The 17,471-nt window shown below is 33.9% G+C and overlaps 1 protein-coding gene across 2 annotated transcripts in view; it reads right to left on the bottom strand.

The window, feature by feature from the left end:
* ODR4 (odr-4 GPCR localization factor homolog) overlaps nt 1–17,471 on the bottom strand; it is a 36,731-nt gene that overhangs the window by 13,123 nt on the left and 6,137 nt on the right. For both annotated transcript variants that reach the window (XM_014868634.3, XM_044758699.2), the window contains 8 exons: nt 13,926–14,021; nt 11,882–11,988; nt 10,822–10,858; nt 9,893–10,033; nt 8,218–8,313; nt 7,317–7,385; nt 5,191–5,319; nt 4,160–4,250 (listed from right to left, as the gene is read on the bottom strand). In XM_014868634.3, coding sequence (XP_014724120.3) covers nt 4,160–4,250; nt 5,191–5,319; nt 7,317–7,385; nt 8,218–8,313; nt 9,893–10,033; nt 10,822–10,858; nt 11,882–11,988; nt 13,926–14,021 — 766 coding nt within the window. The remainder of the gene's footprint in view (nt 1–4,159; nt 4,251–5,190; nt 5,320–7,316; nt 7,386–8,217; nt 8,314–9,892; nt 10,034–10,821; nt 10,859–11,881; nt 11,989–13,925; nt 14,022–17,471) is intronic.

Here is a 17,471-nt window from a genome sequence, read left to right on the forward strand (position 1 = left end):
TTATAAACAATTTTTCCCTTCTTCATGCAAGTTTGGAGCCAAATTAGTGGCCAACCTACGTGAAGTGTAAAGGACATGATAGCACACATATCCGTACTAATCTCACCACTGACTTCATCTTACTAGATGTCGCCCTATATGAGCACATACAGGACATCAAGACGTACGTTTTGTGTATTAATCTCTCCTCCAACTCCATCTTGGTTTCTTTTTCATTTTCCCTTTGCCTTGTTCCTACTACCAAGATTTGTTTTATCCTGTTAACTTGTAATGCCTTTTTGTAAATACTTAAATCATTTTTAGAAAAAATAACCTGGATCCAAATAAATAATGAATAACTATGTTTCACTCTTCTTTGAATACTGATAAAGTAAAATATAATATTTTCCTCAATTTCTAACAGTCACTGGTCCACATAAACACATAATTATTGTTTGGTTCAACACCATTATTCTAATGATCTGTCAACAGCGACAGAGATTTTGTCTAAAGAATGACCTCTTTCAGCAATGGATATGATTTTAAAAGGTACCAATATATGGATCAAGTAGAAAACTAGGGCTCACTTTAGTAATAACCTACATTTCCTCGTCAAGAAACTAATAGTAGCTTTAAATAAGTATGAACAGAAGATGATGAAGAATGCCTTAGGTGTCACGGGACTTAAATTACACAACTTAAATTACATGTTCCTGCCAGATTCTGCATATTATCTTGTTTTCATATGAGAACTGTGAGAATAATTTTACTCTTTAACCAGACTGCCTCCTAGCTGTAAAATTATATTACTGCAATTTGTTCTGTAGCACATCAACTGTCTACATATTGAAATTAGGAATATATTATTTTATTTTGGGCTACAGTTTCCTGGAACAGATTAAGTTCAAAACTTTCAAAGATGGCTATGTGTATGTGTAACTGGCATGTAAAATTTTAAACCACTTCAAACCGTATTAATCCTAGGTTTGCCTAGAAAAGAGACAAAATATGCTTGCTATAAAAACCAATGTTAAAGAATTGGTTGCAATGAATTTAAATTACTCAGCAAAAATAAAAAGTATCATAATTTTAAAATTACAAAGTTAAACTAGCCATTTAGAATCTAAATAAGACCAAATTTTCTAGTTGGTCTGAGGTTAAAAATGGGAAGAGGCATCATTTTTAAAAAACCGCATCTCAAAAAGTACTCTAAAAAAGAATCCTTTAGGAATATTCCCACAGCAGAGTATCTGCTGCAACATTATTTGCATAAGCTCAAAACAGAGAAAAAAATTTAAATTTAAGCCAATATAATAAGAATTGGGTTTCTGCTGGTTATGAGTGGAATCTCAACTCACACCAGAGTATTACAGAAAATTTTATAGATTAGGTGATGTTTGAGTTTACTCTTAAGGGATAAGCAGACATTTGCATGAAGGGATGAGAAGTGGCATCCGGAGAGTGAACCATGACCACAGGCAAAGAGGATTACACGTGTTCTGAGAGGCCAAGTGGCAATGGATGGATGTGGATGTAGGGATGGAAGAAGGTAAGAGGCTTCACAACTGATGACCTCAATTCTCACAATAAGTAGGTGATCTACTAAGAGTAAGTCGGGCAGGATTGAAAGTAGACTGATACAGAATAGTAAAGAAGGTCTTCTTCTTAAGGGGAATCAGAAAAGAAGAAGACTACGATAAGTAAAAGGAATGACTGGAATTCTTCTTTTATTTTTTACTGTCATTGAAGTATTAAGTTCTTTCATCTGGATAGCCAGAATTCAGAGACTACGTCTACTTTAAAGATTAGTAATGTAAAGTTAATATGCCCTTTGCAGACTCCCTTATGGATGGAAAAATAGTCTAGTTCAGGTTAATTTCATGGCATATATTCTACATTTTACCATATTATAAATCTATAAGATCTAAAAGTATATAAGAAACATAAGCCAAGTAAAATGAGGACTAAATCTTAGATCTAACAATTTGGTGTGTATACAGTCAACTTCAAAACTTACATTTGTTTATATTATTATATTTGCAATTTATTCTTTTATCTTGATATCTTAAGATCAACTAACATGTTACTGGAATAACTATCCTGTTACTGAAGTTGAAAAAACATATATTTACATTTGGTTTCTTCTGAAATATAATGTTATACTTCCGAAAAATTAAAGTTAAGAAGTTTGAAAAACAACTACCATAAGGTAATTCTCTTCTTTCATCACCCCCAACATAATAGTTACTACCACTTATTGAGGGCTTGGCTTACCAGCTTGTATTAGAGGCTTTAAAAAACACCATCTTATTTAATCTCATAGCCTCAAAAAGTAACTGCTGTAATCCGTTTTCCATGTAAAGCAATGGATGCCTAGATAGGCTAAAACATGTGCCAGAAGTCCCTCCACTGGTGGCAGAATAGACACAGAACCCAACAACTTCACTCTTTGCTCTTTCCACCAAACTACACTGCCTATTCTCTTCACACAGGCCTCAAAGGCCACTCATTTACTAGTGAAAACTTTTTTTTCATTTTTTCAAAATTTAGGTTTAGATAAAAACATTGACTCCCAATATATGAAATTTAATGTATAAATATCACAATTCCTACTAGAAGTAATTAATTTTACTGATTGGACATCAGCAAAAAGTTCAAAATACTAACATTTAATATAAAATAATACCAGGACAGTCAGATAATATCATTTTTAGGAAGCATTTTTAAATGGAATAGAGTATTTAACTAACGTGTGTGATAAGATAGATCTTTGACATTAAATGGTGGAAATATCCCATGTCCTTGAAAATCCTAAAATTCACAGCTCAGCTGTAATACATACTGTTGCTCAGAAAGTGAAGTAATATTTAACACCATGAGAGCTATCACACACACAAAGTCAAGCAGCAAAAGCAAAGCCACACTGAGATGGGGCTGCTAAGCTAAGTGACCAGGTTCCACGTGCTTCCAGAAACAGAAATCTCAATCCAATTGCTGCATTTCATGTCTCAGCAAAACTGTACATTATTAGTGGATGGAACTGCAAGGTTCTTTGTGAAGTACAGGAAGGACAAATGTTAAATCTGGCAATTCCAGAAATCTATCACACTAGGAATATAAGAAAGCATTATAATTAGTCTACCAAACTTAAAACACTGGCTATCAGTAATAGCAAAAGAAATTAGTTATATGGAGGAGCTATGTTTGTTTCTCACAAACTTAAAATGTACCTTTAACAAGCTAATATATGTTTCAATTATGTACATATTCAACTGTGACTGCAAATCCACTCACATGTGAATGGCACAAAAGGTGGAGATGAATGAGTTGCTTCAAAAAGCATACTAAATATTATAATTTCTTTATGAGTAAGAAAAGTTATTTTTAATACAAATTACTGAAATGGCATAAACTGTTTATGTTTCTGAAAAGATGGAATAATTATAAAAGGTTAAGACATCATGACCCAGCCTTATTCAAATCTGTCTGTTAGAATAATAGATGAGAAGTGTATAAACTACTATACAAAAGAAATTTCATAAGAATAAGTGAGATCAATTGCATATATACCACAAATTAATACCTACTAAAGAATCTATTATATAATAGCACTAATAAATATTTTGATTATGAATAAATTCTTGGAAAAAATCTCATAGGTACTAGTAAAAAATATTAGCTTTAAATGTTAACACAATTTATCCATTCTAACAAAAATTCACACAGAATTTTTAAAATCCTCCCTAAAATTGTTAAATGTTGACAGATTTTCTATTACAGTTATACACCACATAATGATGTTTCAGTCAAAGACAGACCACATATAGGATGGTGGTCCCATAAGATTAGGACCATATAGCCTAGGTGTGTAGTAGGCTTTATCATCAGGGTTTGTGTCAGTATACTCTATGATGTTTGCACAGCAAAATCATTTAACGACGCATTTCTCAGAATATATCCCCGGTCCTTAGGTGACACATGACTGTATAAGGTATTCAAAAGCTTTTTTTGGGGTGGCAACTGAAAAATTTTCATTCATTAAGAAAAGTAAAGGTGACATATTACTATAAAAGATAGATACAGTTAGTTATAAAAGATGATATATCTATTATATCTTGACATCCTATTATTGTATCAGTTGAACACATGCAAAAAAGAGTACTTAATTTTATACTCATAACTTTTTTTTCTGGAATTTCATTCAGAAGCAGATCCTCAAACAGCATTTCACAACGGTCCGCAACTGTATTCAATATATCTCTCTTCACTGCCTATGGAAAAACAAAACAAAACAAATCACAGTAAGAAATAAAGTGTTACTTTATATTTGCATTATTTTATTGACAAAAAAAACCCACATAACTGGTTTCCCGTTACAATCATCCCCACAAAAATAACTGGTACATTATTCCATTTTTAATGTCCATTTATTTAACATGCTTGTTAATACATTAACAGTTTAATAGCAAATTTGCCTAGACTTCCTCTAAATAGTAAATTAAAACCAAACAAATGAATAAAATTTTGCAGCTAAACAAATAATGCTAGTGTTCCAAATTAGGAAGTACATAACTATGACAAAAGTGCCAGTTGTCCTTTTTTAAATTTCTGAATTTACATAGATTATAGAACACTATCTAATTATTCTTCCTATAAATGCTTTTCCTGTTATTTAAAAATTTCAATTTCCCTCAGAAGAAATGTATCAAATATACTAATATGTCATAGCTGTGGAGCACTTCAAACAAACTTGTATAATCATCACTTTAAAAAAGACATAAGAGGGCCAGCCCCGTGACCAAGTGGTTAAGTTCACACGCGCTGCTTCGACGGCCCAGGGTTTAGCCAGTTTGGATCCTGGGCGTGGACATGGCACCACTCATCAAGCCATGCTGAGGCGGCATCCCACATGCCACAACTAGAAGGACCCACAACTAAAAATACACAACTATGTACTGGGGGGCTTTGGGGAGAAAAAGGAAAAGTGAAATCTTAAAAAAAAAAAAAGACATAAGATACATATTCTACATATGAAAATTTCAGGACCAATTACATGATATATTTGGACCATCCAATAGATTGGGTTTTTATCCGTTAAAATCAAATTAATAATTATGAAATCTGAGATTGAAAAAAGATAAAATTTTAGGATTTTTGAATAGTTCTGTTAACATGCTTCTGTTTCTCATATACCAGTTACTCCTTTTGTACCTGCACAGCATCTTTAACCTTGGGTTTATTGCTATGAAGATAAGCTCTGCATTTCACAGCACCCTTAAGGTTTACAGAGCCGCTGCAGATCTGGACTGTGGCTGTGGATCTGTGGTCTGAATTCAGAAGCTGAAAGACAAAATCTGTTTAGGCTCTAACAGCCAACAATTATTAATAATGTGAAACATTTAAACATTATATAAGCCATTTCACGAAGCAAGACATTTTTGACTGAACCAAGTTTTAAAAAACATTCTCCATAAATTTTTTAAAGGCCTTCATATTTCCCCTTATAAGTTATGTATTATTTTCTGAGTCTTTTGAATGTACTCTGAAATTAAACACAATTACATCTAGATTTTTTCTTACTAAAATAACCATCTAAAGTACCAATACCCATTCACTAAAATATTCATTCACCAACATATTCACTAAAAATATATTATTTGCAGATTACTCAGATAAGTACTGTTGAGATGAAAGGATAAATAAAGAAGACATGATCTAGTGGGAGATATAAGATATACAACATAAGATTTGTACAAAAATAACTGGAATACAAAGCAGAATGTGACAAACATGGTAAAATTGCAAGCCATGTATAGCCACTCATTTACTTTCAACTCAGAACTGTCATAGACCGAAAGTCCTGCTATATTAACTCCACAGCAGAAAAAAGGCAAGTCAACTAGGCCTGTCACCAGAAAATGATGTTAGTGGTTGGAAAAAATCATTTACATCTCAGTCTCACTCTTCTTTAGTCTAAGTGATGTTAGTTCATGCTTGGTTTTGAGATGTTTCACAGATATTTTTAACGTTATTTAAAATAATGTCGTAAGGTTAATGGGAGTGGGACTATATAGAAAATAAAAGATGAGCTTAACACTGCAAAGAAAGAAACAAGACTAGATGGAGGTTGAGTGGGAGGAAAGTGGCACCAAGTACTTATTGACTACCTACCAAATATTGGTCATTTTAAAGTTTCCAGCTGGCTGACCAGGGGAATGAGTGACAAAAATAAATTACGTTATATGATATTAAATATTATAACAGTAAATTATTTCTTATGATACTATCTTCCACTCTCGTCTCTATATTCCCACACTCTATACATCTCCCGACTATATTTTATCACTAAGATAATTCTAATTGACTTGTTTAATAAACCAAGATATCACATAAGCGCAACTAGTGAAAAGCATATAGGTAGAGGAACAGCCTTAAAACAAAGAACACTTCTAAAATCAAAAGGAAGGAGGAAAACAAAAGACTAAAAATACTTTTAAGGTATTGAGAAGAGAAATTGAGAACAAATGTTGAGTGGCATAAGTCCAATGACAATTTAGTAATGATCTATTGCTAAAGACAGAGAAAGTAGAAAAGAAATTAAAATATCCTCATATGCCAACATCTATTTTATTCAGTTAAAAAAATACACAAATCCTGGTAGTATTTCCGTTTCAACATTTCCAGTATAATATTGAAATGAAAAGTTTTCTACAAACATGGATGAATTTTATACCCTGTCTATTCTCTAGGATAATTTCAAGCAGGATTAAAATTAAAGGCATGCATACTTTTAGGAATAATTAGTGGCTTTAACTTTTTATTTTTCCAGATAGCCAACTTTCAATTTCTGAAAAGAAGAGATGTGTAACTTAAAACCACCATCTAAAAATATAAAACTTGCTAATAGTTTGTGATTTTTGTCAAATCAGAGGAGGTATAAATCTACGTCAAATTAAGTATATGACAAGTCTTGGTACGTATGTGCACACATCTTTTACTTTTAGTTGTTAAGAATTGCAACTCTGCCTACAAACCTTACACCCAAAATATTATACACAAATATGCACACACACGTAGTATGTATGTATATGTATACATATATTTTTAAATTGCTATCTACTTGATGTTAAAATTTTAATCACCTTGCTGCAAAAGATCCAAAAAAGTTTTATTAAAATAATGTTTCTTGGGAATAACTTCCCTAAAACTGCATGCATTTCACAGTCCCTTATGGCTCTAAAACTTTTTGATTCTCTAATTATAAAGATAGAAACAATTTCATTATGCTTAGTCTAAGAAATAACGTATTTAGACAAGTAGTATTTTAAAATATTTACCAACTGTGTTAGCACTCTGACATCAAAAGAATGATTAGTTGCTTGAGCATTTCCTCTAGAAGATTTTTTCTGAAAAAACACAAAAGTTAAAAAACTAAATTGTTGAGATTGGAGTGGAACATAAAAGACAATTTCGGAACTATCCTACACATACTAAGAAATTTAGAGAAAAAAAGTCGTATTGCTTTTATTTTAACTTTTTCTATAGATATGTTACTTTGTGTAACCTCTATCAATCAACGTGTACTCTTAAAAACCATTAATTCCTTGCTTTTATTCCTCTAAAGCAAGGATTGGCAAACTATGGCCTATGGGTCAAATCCAGACTACTATCAGTCTTGAAAATAAAGTTGTACTGGAACACAACCAAGATCATTGATTTACATACTGTCTGTGGCTGCTTTCCTGCTACAATAGCAGAGCTGAATAGCTGCAACAGAGACCACATGGCCCGCGATGTCTAAAATATTTACTATCTGGTTTTTTACATAAAGTTTGCTGACCTTGCTCTAAAAAGAGAGATCACTAAAGATCCTCTTCAGACCAAAGTTATTTTAGAAGCCCATATAGATGCCTCCTATAAAATGCCAAACTTAGTTTTTAAACAGCTATCAGGGCGGAACATGGGTCTACAGTTTTAAGTAGCTGATAATTTGGAAATCACAAGAGTTTTGGATGACACTCTCTTCTTCAGGTTTCCAGATTCCGATTATTTCAGAAATAATCTCCCACCATTTTCTCAGAAAAACATTTGTCTTTTACTTTAAAAGACCTTAGAAATAAGAAGTAGATGAAAACTGTCTTCATGAAGACAAGGACTAAAGAACTAAGGATAAGTCATCTTTTATTTTTCCCTAAGCACAAATAATTTCATAATTAAGATGATTTTCTCTTAACTCACCTGTCCTTCTAATAGGTCACAATCCTCATCTTTAACTTGTCCGTTAATCAAATAAACACCGTTTTCTATTTGCTTGGCCCAGCGTGCAAGTCCATTCTTAAAAGAAACACAACATGGATATCTTTCAGAAATAATGCTTTCTCGATTAAACCCCCTAGAGTCTATTTTTTCCTACCTAATACACTGAAATATTAAAAGTCCCCAAGTATCAGTAACGTAGCACTTAAATTCAGTCTCATAAACAACAACAAAAGTATACCCCCAATTTTTGGCACCTTATCCATATTTAATAGGTTTTTCTAATCTTTATCCCAAACATACATATCACAGACTTAGGAGGCTTTATAACTACATGACCACAGTCAAATAAAATTCAATAGTTCCCATTATCTTAAAAGAAAGTCAGATGGGGCCTGCCTGAGGGGTGTAGTGGTTAAGTTCGCACACTCCACTTCAGCAGCCTGGGTTTGCAGGTTTGGAGGCCAGGCACAGACCTATACCACTTGTCAGCCATGCTGTGGTGGCAATCCACATACAAAATAAAGGAAGACTGGCAAAGATGTTAGCTCAGGGCTAATCTTCCTCAAATAAAAAAAAAAGAAGAAGATTGGCAATGGATGTTAGCTCAGGGTCAGTCTTCCTCAGTAAAAAAAAAAAAAAAGTCAGAAAGGATAAAGAGCTTCAAACAAATATATACAGTAGTATTAAAGAGGAAAAAATAAGCAAGCTCCATGTGCCTCCTTAAACAGGAAAAAACAAATGAGATATGAATAAAAGAATGGTATAGAAACACAAAAAACAGATTGAAAAAGGGAAAACAAAACTAAAGACCAAGAGAAAGCAAAAAGACCAAATGGTATATCTTCTTACACAATTACATTTTATGTAACCATATTTTACAATGTACAGAACTATATGTTAATTAACAAATATTTATAGAGCACCCATTATGCTAAATATATTATTATTATGACATTGTCCCACCTCTAAATTTCTAATCTGGCTGGAGTAATAAATTAGTTACCCATAATTTTTTTGAAGAAGAAGATTAGCCCTGAGCTAACTACTGCCAATCCTCCTCTTTTTTTGCTGAGGAAGCCTGGCCCTGAGCTAACATCTGTGCCCATCTTCCTCTACTTTATACGTGGGATGCCTACCACAGCATGGCGTGCCAAGCAGTGCCATGTCCACACCCGGGATCCGAACCAGCGAACCCTGGGCTGCCGAGAAACGGAACGTGCAAACTTAACTGCTGCACCACCGGGCCAGCATCTTAGTTACCCATAACGATACCACTATAATTAGAATGCAATTTTTGAGGATTAAAAAAAGAATGGCACAGGGGACTGGCACCGTGGCCGAGTAATTAAGTTCATGAGCTCCGCTTGGGTGGCCCAGGGTTTCACCGGTTCGGATCCTGGGTGCAGACATGGCACTGCTCATCAGGCCATGCTGAGGTGGCATCCCACACAGCACAACCAGAAGCACTTATAACTAGAATGTACAACTATGTACTGGGGGGCTTTGGGGAGATAAATTAAAAAAAAAAGATTGGCAACAGTTGTTAACTCTGGTGCCAATCCTTAAAAAAAAAAAAAGAATGGCACAAACAACCAGAATAAAAGCAGATAATCTATTCAGCAATCACTAAATAAAATTCATTTTACCCTGATACCTTTGTATTTTTCTCCAGAGTATAGCTGACAGAAGTAGCAGACAGTGGAATGTGAATATTAATATGAACAGTACATTCTAAAGAAAGCCATGAAGCTGATAGTCCATTTTGATACTTCCAATCTGCTGGTTTTGCTGAACTCTTTAGCAGTGGGGGAGGGAGGAAAACATAAAATACGTAATTTAGGCAAAATACATGGATCAATAAAACCTCATAAAATGTACAACCTAATAATTCATAGAAGTTGATATCTAACATGTTTGGCCAAATTCTTTCATCAAACGGCAAGAGGTTAGAACTAAATAGAAACAAAGCATGCATTAACTTCAGTATTCTTCAGTACATGCCAGGCAACCTTGGCAACTCCCTCCCGCAGTGGTAGGCTGAAAGAGTGTCAGATAGTTCCATGTTTAGAATTCTGACAAGTCTTCTGGTCCTCTAGTTCTCATCCATAGCTTCAACAGCACTAATTTTGAAGCTTCTGATGTGGAACAAATAATCACTGAGCTACTACTAGGCACCAGACATTCTCCCTTCTGTCCCATCCTTGCTAGCAGAATACTGCAAAGTTTCTCATTCATATTGCTTTAGACTAAATCTTAGTCTAGATTCTGCTGAGCACAGGTAGTTTGCATACTAAGCACTGTAGCTACCAAAAGCTCAGACACTTTTACCATCAGCCTCTCAAATATAATACTAAACACATAAACAAGATAGGGGGAGCTTAATAAAAATATTTTAAAAATAAAAACAAACATAAATTTTCCTTGCCTGTAATGAAATTAATATTTCAAAATAAAAAACTACAGGCAGTTGTGGACATCAATAAGGAGGTGACAGCACTGAAAATTATTAAAACTAAACAAAGAATTGAATCATTTTAAAAATAGTTTGCAACAGAAAAATCTTTAAAGAGCAATTTTTCTTACCTTTGGATCATGGATATCGTATGTTCGACAAAATATTCTTTACTAATTAAGGATAAAAATGACCAAAAAAGAGAAGTAATTCTTGATAATCAAAAGAAAACAAATCATCAAAAAATAAAGTGCATGCGTCCAAGAGTTTTTACAAAATCATACCACTTTATACACATAAGATATATCCACATATATGTATGTTTGTACAAATATATACATACAAATTGCTCTGACTATAGTACTTGTGGTGCTTTAAACTATTTCCTACTGCTTATAAATACTGCTAATCACAATGAATAGAATGGAGGCACTTGCAAAATTTTCCTCAAATACACACCCCCTATAACAAACAGAAGTGCTGTTTTGGATGGAGTCAAACCTGAGAATGTTTACTGGGTCAAAGGACCTGTACATGAAACTTTCTAGTTACGTAGCAAAAGAGCTACAAGCCCAGCTTCTACACGAATGATCACTTTTTGAATTCTGTCTTTTGCCAGTCCTAACATACTGGGCTCTTGCATTGCTTTGCTCCCTTGGGGAGGCTGCCTCTTAATTGGGAGGTACCTTGCCCTGGCAAGATGCAGATGAAAAGAAGCTACGGAGGCCCCATAACTGACTTAGTGTCACTTGATCTTGGACTGAAATGCAAAATGTTTTGGATGTCCTAATACTGTACTGCTCAGCACACCTGTGCTTCGAACTTAACGTTTTATCTATAGGAATTACAGGTGGAAATTTAACATAATGAAAGCGTTACTTTGCCTAAGCTGTCATCTACCTCTCTGCAGGGGACCTATTGTGCTTCAATGTACTTCAACATGGGGGTAGACAGCTGGTAAAGAGCTCAGAATCCCCATCCTTGCCACCTCTCTCAAACTCTTTACAACCTTGAGACATGATTAACAACCATTACTACTATTACTATTATTGGCATTCCTAATTATGTATTTGCAGAAAAACTTACAAACTATGCCTTTTTAAATGATGACTTAAACAAATGTTTGGGAAAAAACCTTGCAGGAACATTATTTTGGTACCCTAGACTTTTAAACACCTAAATAAAAGATACTTTTTTGTCGAAGAGCAAATGTGAAGTGTCACTCGTTCTGAGACCTCCTCCTCTGTGAAATTCCACAGTCTCTTTTTATTCATAGATTTTTCCACAGCAAATACTAGCTGAAAGAGAGAAAAACACACATCAATTGAATACAAAATGAAAGAAGAAAAGTTGAGTGCAGAAAAAGACAATTATAATGTCCCTAAGCTCCCACCTAGCTTTAAAATCTCATGATTCTGTCATTAAATTTTCTTTTCTTTAAAAGTGCAACTGATCATTAACCATTTGGATTCTATTATTAGGGATACATAAAAATTTGGTTTTAAATAGAAAAACATAATTCATTGTCATTAATGACCAACTGGACATGAAAAACTAATTTTGGACAACTAACATTTAGGTGAAGTACTGAATAAAGACTTCATTTTAATTAGAATGAGAAAGGACATAAATTTTAACCTATAAAAATGGAATACCTCATCTATTCAGCATTTCTTACTTAAATGCCACAAAAGATTTAAGGCAACATATAAGGACACAAAAAATATAGTAATAACATAAACTAAAAGTGAAAAAAATCAGAAATAGTGGCAAAAATTTATTCCAGAAATAAGAATTATAAAAATGCATATTTGAGATAGGGAGCGGGGTCATAAATTTTGCTCTAAGCTTTCTAACAATAATGTGCACAGGGAAACCTAATTAGTTACCTAATTCACATGGTCCATAAGTTGAAAACAAAAAACTGATCAGAGGCACAACTTTCTTGATTATAATATCAAAAGAAATTTCTTCAAAGATGGTATTATGTAATATAATGAACAAAGTTCTTAACAATGACCTTACAGGAGACATTGACAAGTTTTATAAGGTTATTTCTTACAGTGTCCTTCAATGCAGGCCAATAGAAACAAAGTTAGATAACTGAAACTCAATAATTTCTGAAATACAGCCTTTCTGAAGTCTTATATGCTTCTTAGGAACAAAAGAGACACAAAAGCAAAAGGAAGACGTGACTGTGTCTAGCACTGAGCCTACATTCACCTCATTCAATCCAGCGCCAACCACAAACGGATGCACAATGTCATTGCAACACATAGATTTAGATCAGATTGCAAAATGCCAAAGAGGATGAGCAACTGTAAAAAATACATTTATTTAAAATGAAAAAAATGGCAGAAGGTTGAATAACTTGCCAAGGGAGAGGAATATCTTCATTTTTTTCTCTTACTCCCTTAGGTACAAATACCGCAGGTTTTAGGGTGGGACATCTGATAGGAAAGAAGGTTACAATACTGGTAGTATCTGTAGCATCTGGGATTCTTCTCTACACACTTTTTTACCAGAAAGTTTTTTGGAATTCTGTGGGGTTTTGTACTTTTCAAGATTATGGGATATGCCCCTCCTGGGGTGATAAATAATTTTCTGAAGCTTCACTTGGATCCTGAATACTAAAAGCGATGACAGCTGGGTGCATAGAGTTTGCTTTAGGTTTGGGCTTAAGGGGTAAGAGCTTGCGGACCTTCATATTATTTCTAGACTACGTTACCCAATTTGCTGATGTAGGAATAAAAAAAAAAGCTGGGGATTCATGATAGACACTCTGTCCAAGAATAAAGAGTAAGTATCTGATTGTTATTACTTTATGTTTTATTCTCAGGATCCTGAGAGAATTGAACAGGTGAAGAATCCCAAAACCTATTAATTTCACATTATAACAATCACTTGGAACTAAATGGAAGGTCTAGCAGAATACTGTGATTGCACAAGAACAACTGTTAAACTATCACAACTTGCGTCACAATAGTAAAAAATTATCTTTAAAACAAAGATTATTTTAAAATATGTACCTTTGATTGAAAATATAGATATCGACATTTTTTACACTTAAGATACCAAGCAACACGGTAGAAAAAGCTGTCTCAATATAATCCCAGCATAAAGAATTATGGAATGTTAAATCTAAATATACCTAGGATCATTGTATACACATATAATCAATTAAAATAAGACGTAATTTTGATCATATTAAGAATTTTTGATATTTCAGACTTACCCTACGCAGGGCATTTTGAAAATCATTTGCCATTTCTAAAGTTGTGATGATAAACACTCCAAGAACTAAAAGACCCCCTGGTAGCATTCTGGATACCTAAAATAGGAGTACAGTATTAGCTAACATAAGCATTTGGCATTACATGCAATCCTGTGTGTCTGAGAGGCTAAATATTAAACGAGCAAATACCTACTGAGCACTGACTATCTGCACAGCATTGAGGTAGGGGCTTTGAAAAACTGGTTAAAACACTGGGAAATGGATGATAAACAAGATGAATGGGGTGTCATTATGTACACAATCTTCCCAGCGTGTCCTTAACATTTTACCTTAAAACAACTTTATAAATAAAGCCATTTAATCATGATACACTTTAGCTATACCAATAAACAAATCCCTTTCTCATGAGATCAAAGACTAAACTATCTTCTAAAAATTTTTTAATAGTTTCCACTATCAGCTAAATAAAATACAAATTTTATCATAGACTGTTATTTCAGACTCCAAAATCTGGCTAATCTGGTATTCAGATACTTATTTGATACTTCTTTCCCTGAAATATTCAAGTATCAGTCAAAAACTTCTCACTGTTCTCCATCCATGTCTAGGCTTTCTAACTCAATACCTTTACTCGAGCTGCTCCCTCAGCCTGAATTGACTTTCTCTTACACTTCTACATGTCAGAACTCTTGAATACTTCAAAGTCAGCTTGAGGAAGCTGCCTTCCCCAATCCTCTGATCTCTGAACTCCCACAGGACTTTGGTGTAGTTTTCCCACGGAGCTTATCACATGAGCCTGTATTACAGTTATCTGCGTAGCCTACTAGCAGGTCTGGGAGATTCTTCAGGGAAGAAGTGATTCTCACCTACCTTTGTATTTCTGTAAGATTCAGCACAATACGAGAGCCTGGGATTTGAACAGAAGGAGTCCAACCTGAAAATCCATTGTTTCCTATTGTTTACGCTTACCTCAATTTTTTAAACCTCTTTATTGATAGTGGGCATTTATGTTATTTCCAATTTTTCCTTACTTTAAAATAATATTGGTTAAAAATCCTAGCAAGTCTTTCTATATTCACAGGATTATTTGCTTAGGATAAATCTCTTGAAGTGGATTACTAGGTTAAGAAGTCATGCCTATTTTTAAGGTTTTTTGATACATACTACCAGTTTGTCCTCCACAACAGCTGTTATTTCTCTTCACGTGCTTGTGGCTAGTTCTTAAGACCACAAGGATTTCTTTCTGCCACCTATACTCTGAGGTCTGAGTGCTTTGGTTATCTTTTGTGTACTTGATGCATATGTAAAGTGATCACAAAGTTAAGTCTTCAGAAAATTGGATACCACAGTCTAAGCCCTAATATATTTACATTGTATCTGCTGATGGTTCCCTCTGACTTCATACATTTTATTTACTATAGTGACACAAGCTGGACATATAAATAAAGAATAAAGTTTTCATATTTAGCACGGGGAACCTATGTATCTCTTCAAAATCACCAACATGTAAAATTAACCAACTGTTTCCTTCTAGAAGCAAAAAGCTTAATCTATCTTGCTATATAAATAAATTCACGTTTGTGTATACATATATATTCATATATACGCAAAATACACATCACTCTCTCTATATACATATATGTGTGTGTGTATACATATAGTCAAGTGCCGCATATACAACAGCAATCCCATAAGATTAGCACCATACAACCTAGGTATGTAGAAGGCTATACCATCAAGGTTTGTGTAAATACACTCTATGACGCTTGCACAATGACGAAATCGCCAATGATGCATTTCTCAGAACACATCTCCATCATTAAGTGATGCATGACTGTATATAATTTTATAAGAGACCAAAAGCAAAATTTGAGTAGAAAGTTATTTACAAACCATTGGGAATTTAAGTTTAAAATATTTAATATTTTCATTAGAAGATGGTATTAAATATTTCCTGGATTTTTTTTTATAACTACATACCACCCTCCCATCACAAACACATACACAGACAACAGTAAATGTGTGTGTGTTTAAAAGATTTAAAGTTGACTGGAGATGGAAATAATTCTACTTTTACCTTACTTTAACATTCTTTATTAGATTATATATTCCATTTAATAACTATTTTTTAAGTGAATTTACTCATTGTTCCCTCTCAGCCAGCCCCAAATCTGTTTCCTCCTTGTGTAATGGCAACACCATCTTCCTAGATACCCAGGCTAAAAAATCTCAATAACCTTTAGCTAGTCCCTCATAATCTATTCACTCCCAATCTACTTGGTCACTAAATCATGATACTAGCTCTTTCTCTAAAATGTTCTGGCAATGAAGTTTTAGCCCACTGCATTAGTTTGTTTATTCATGCATTCATTTATCCAGGATTTTGGAGTTCGCCTTATATACCATGGAAACACTGTGCTTGGAACTGAGGATACAGCCACAAAGCAAACAGACATGACCCCTGTCCGCACGAAGGTTAGAGTCTAGTTCAGGCTCATATCACCTTTTTTTGAACTACTACTGTAACTGTGTTCTCTGTTCTATCTCCAGTCTCTCTACTCTCCATTTACACTGTGCCAAGACTTTGAAATCATTTTCTAAGTTATTGGCAGGTCAATTATACTAACTCCTTCTCAAAAATAGGAAGCTCTGAAGGTCTACCATAGAGCCACTGTCTACCAAGCAAATTCTTCACTTCTTAAGACTGCACTCCAAAATCATCCATAAACTGGCCCCCGACAGTCTTATGTCCGAATCATTCTTTTACATACCCTGTGTCTCAATTATACCCAGCTGCTTGCTATCCTCCTAACATACCTTTAACTTTCATGTCGTTTATCCATACTGTCCTTTGTGTATTCAGTGTGTTCCCTGACTTCTACTGACAAAGTCCTATTCGTCTTTCAAGTTCAGGACCTTCTGTGAAGCTGTGTGAATTCAGCCATTGGCAGATATTTAACCAATCTCCACTCTATAGTCCTATAGCACTTTTCTACTTTTATTTCACTTCTCTTATAATTGGTTTTGGTAATAATGTCTTCCACTTTGGTTAAAATATAAATTCTGAGGACATTTAAAAAAATGTAATCATCATTTTATTCCCTTGGTACCTAGATTAAATCATCAACAATCTGATACGCAACTGTATTATCAATAACTAGTATTATTTTAAGGTAAAAAAAAATTGGAAATAAGCTGAATGACCAATAACAGGAGATAGGTTAAAAAATACAATGGCCAAAGGTTAACAATGGAAAAGTATAGCACAAAATATCAGAAGCTTTCAAGTCAGACTGCCTGGGTTCAAATCTCAGTTCCACCACTTAATATGTAATCTTGGGCAGTTTACATAACTTCAAACAAGAAAATGCACTTTAAAAATTAGACACAAGTAATCAACAAATAAAAAATATAATCATGGATGCAACAAAGCAGAAAATACTTCTATTTCTGATATACTATGCAAGTTTTGAAAACTTAAGAATGGGTACTCTGAAATCCTAGTTTAGTAACCTGAGGATCAAGTGCTTTTATTTTGTTAATGAA

The sequence above is a fragment of the Equus asinus genome, chromosome 25 (assembly GCF_041296235.1).
Source record: "Equus asinus isolate D_3611 breed Donkey chromosome 25, EquAss-T2T_v2, whole genome shotgun sequence".
NCBI lineage: Eukaryota > Metazoa > Chordata > Mammalia > Perissodactyla > Equidae > Equus > Equus asinus.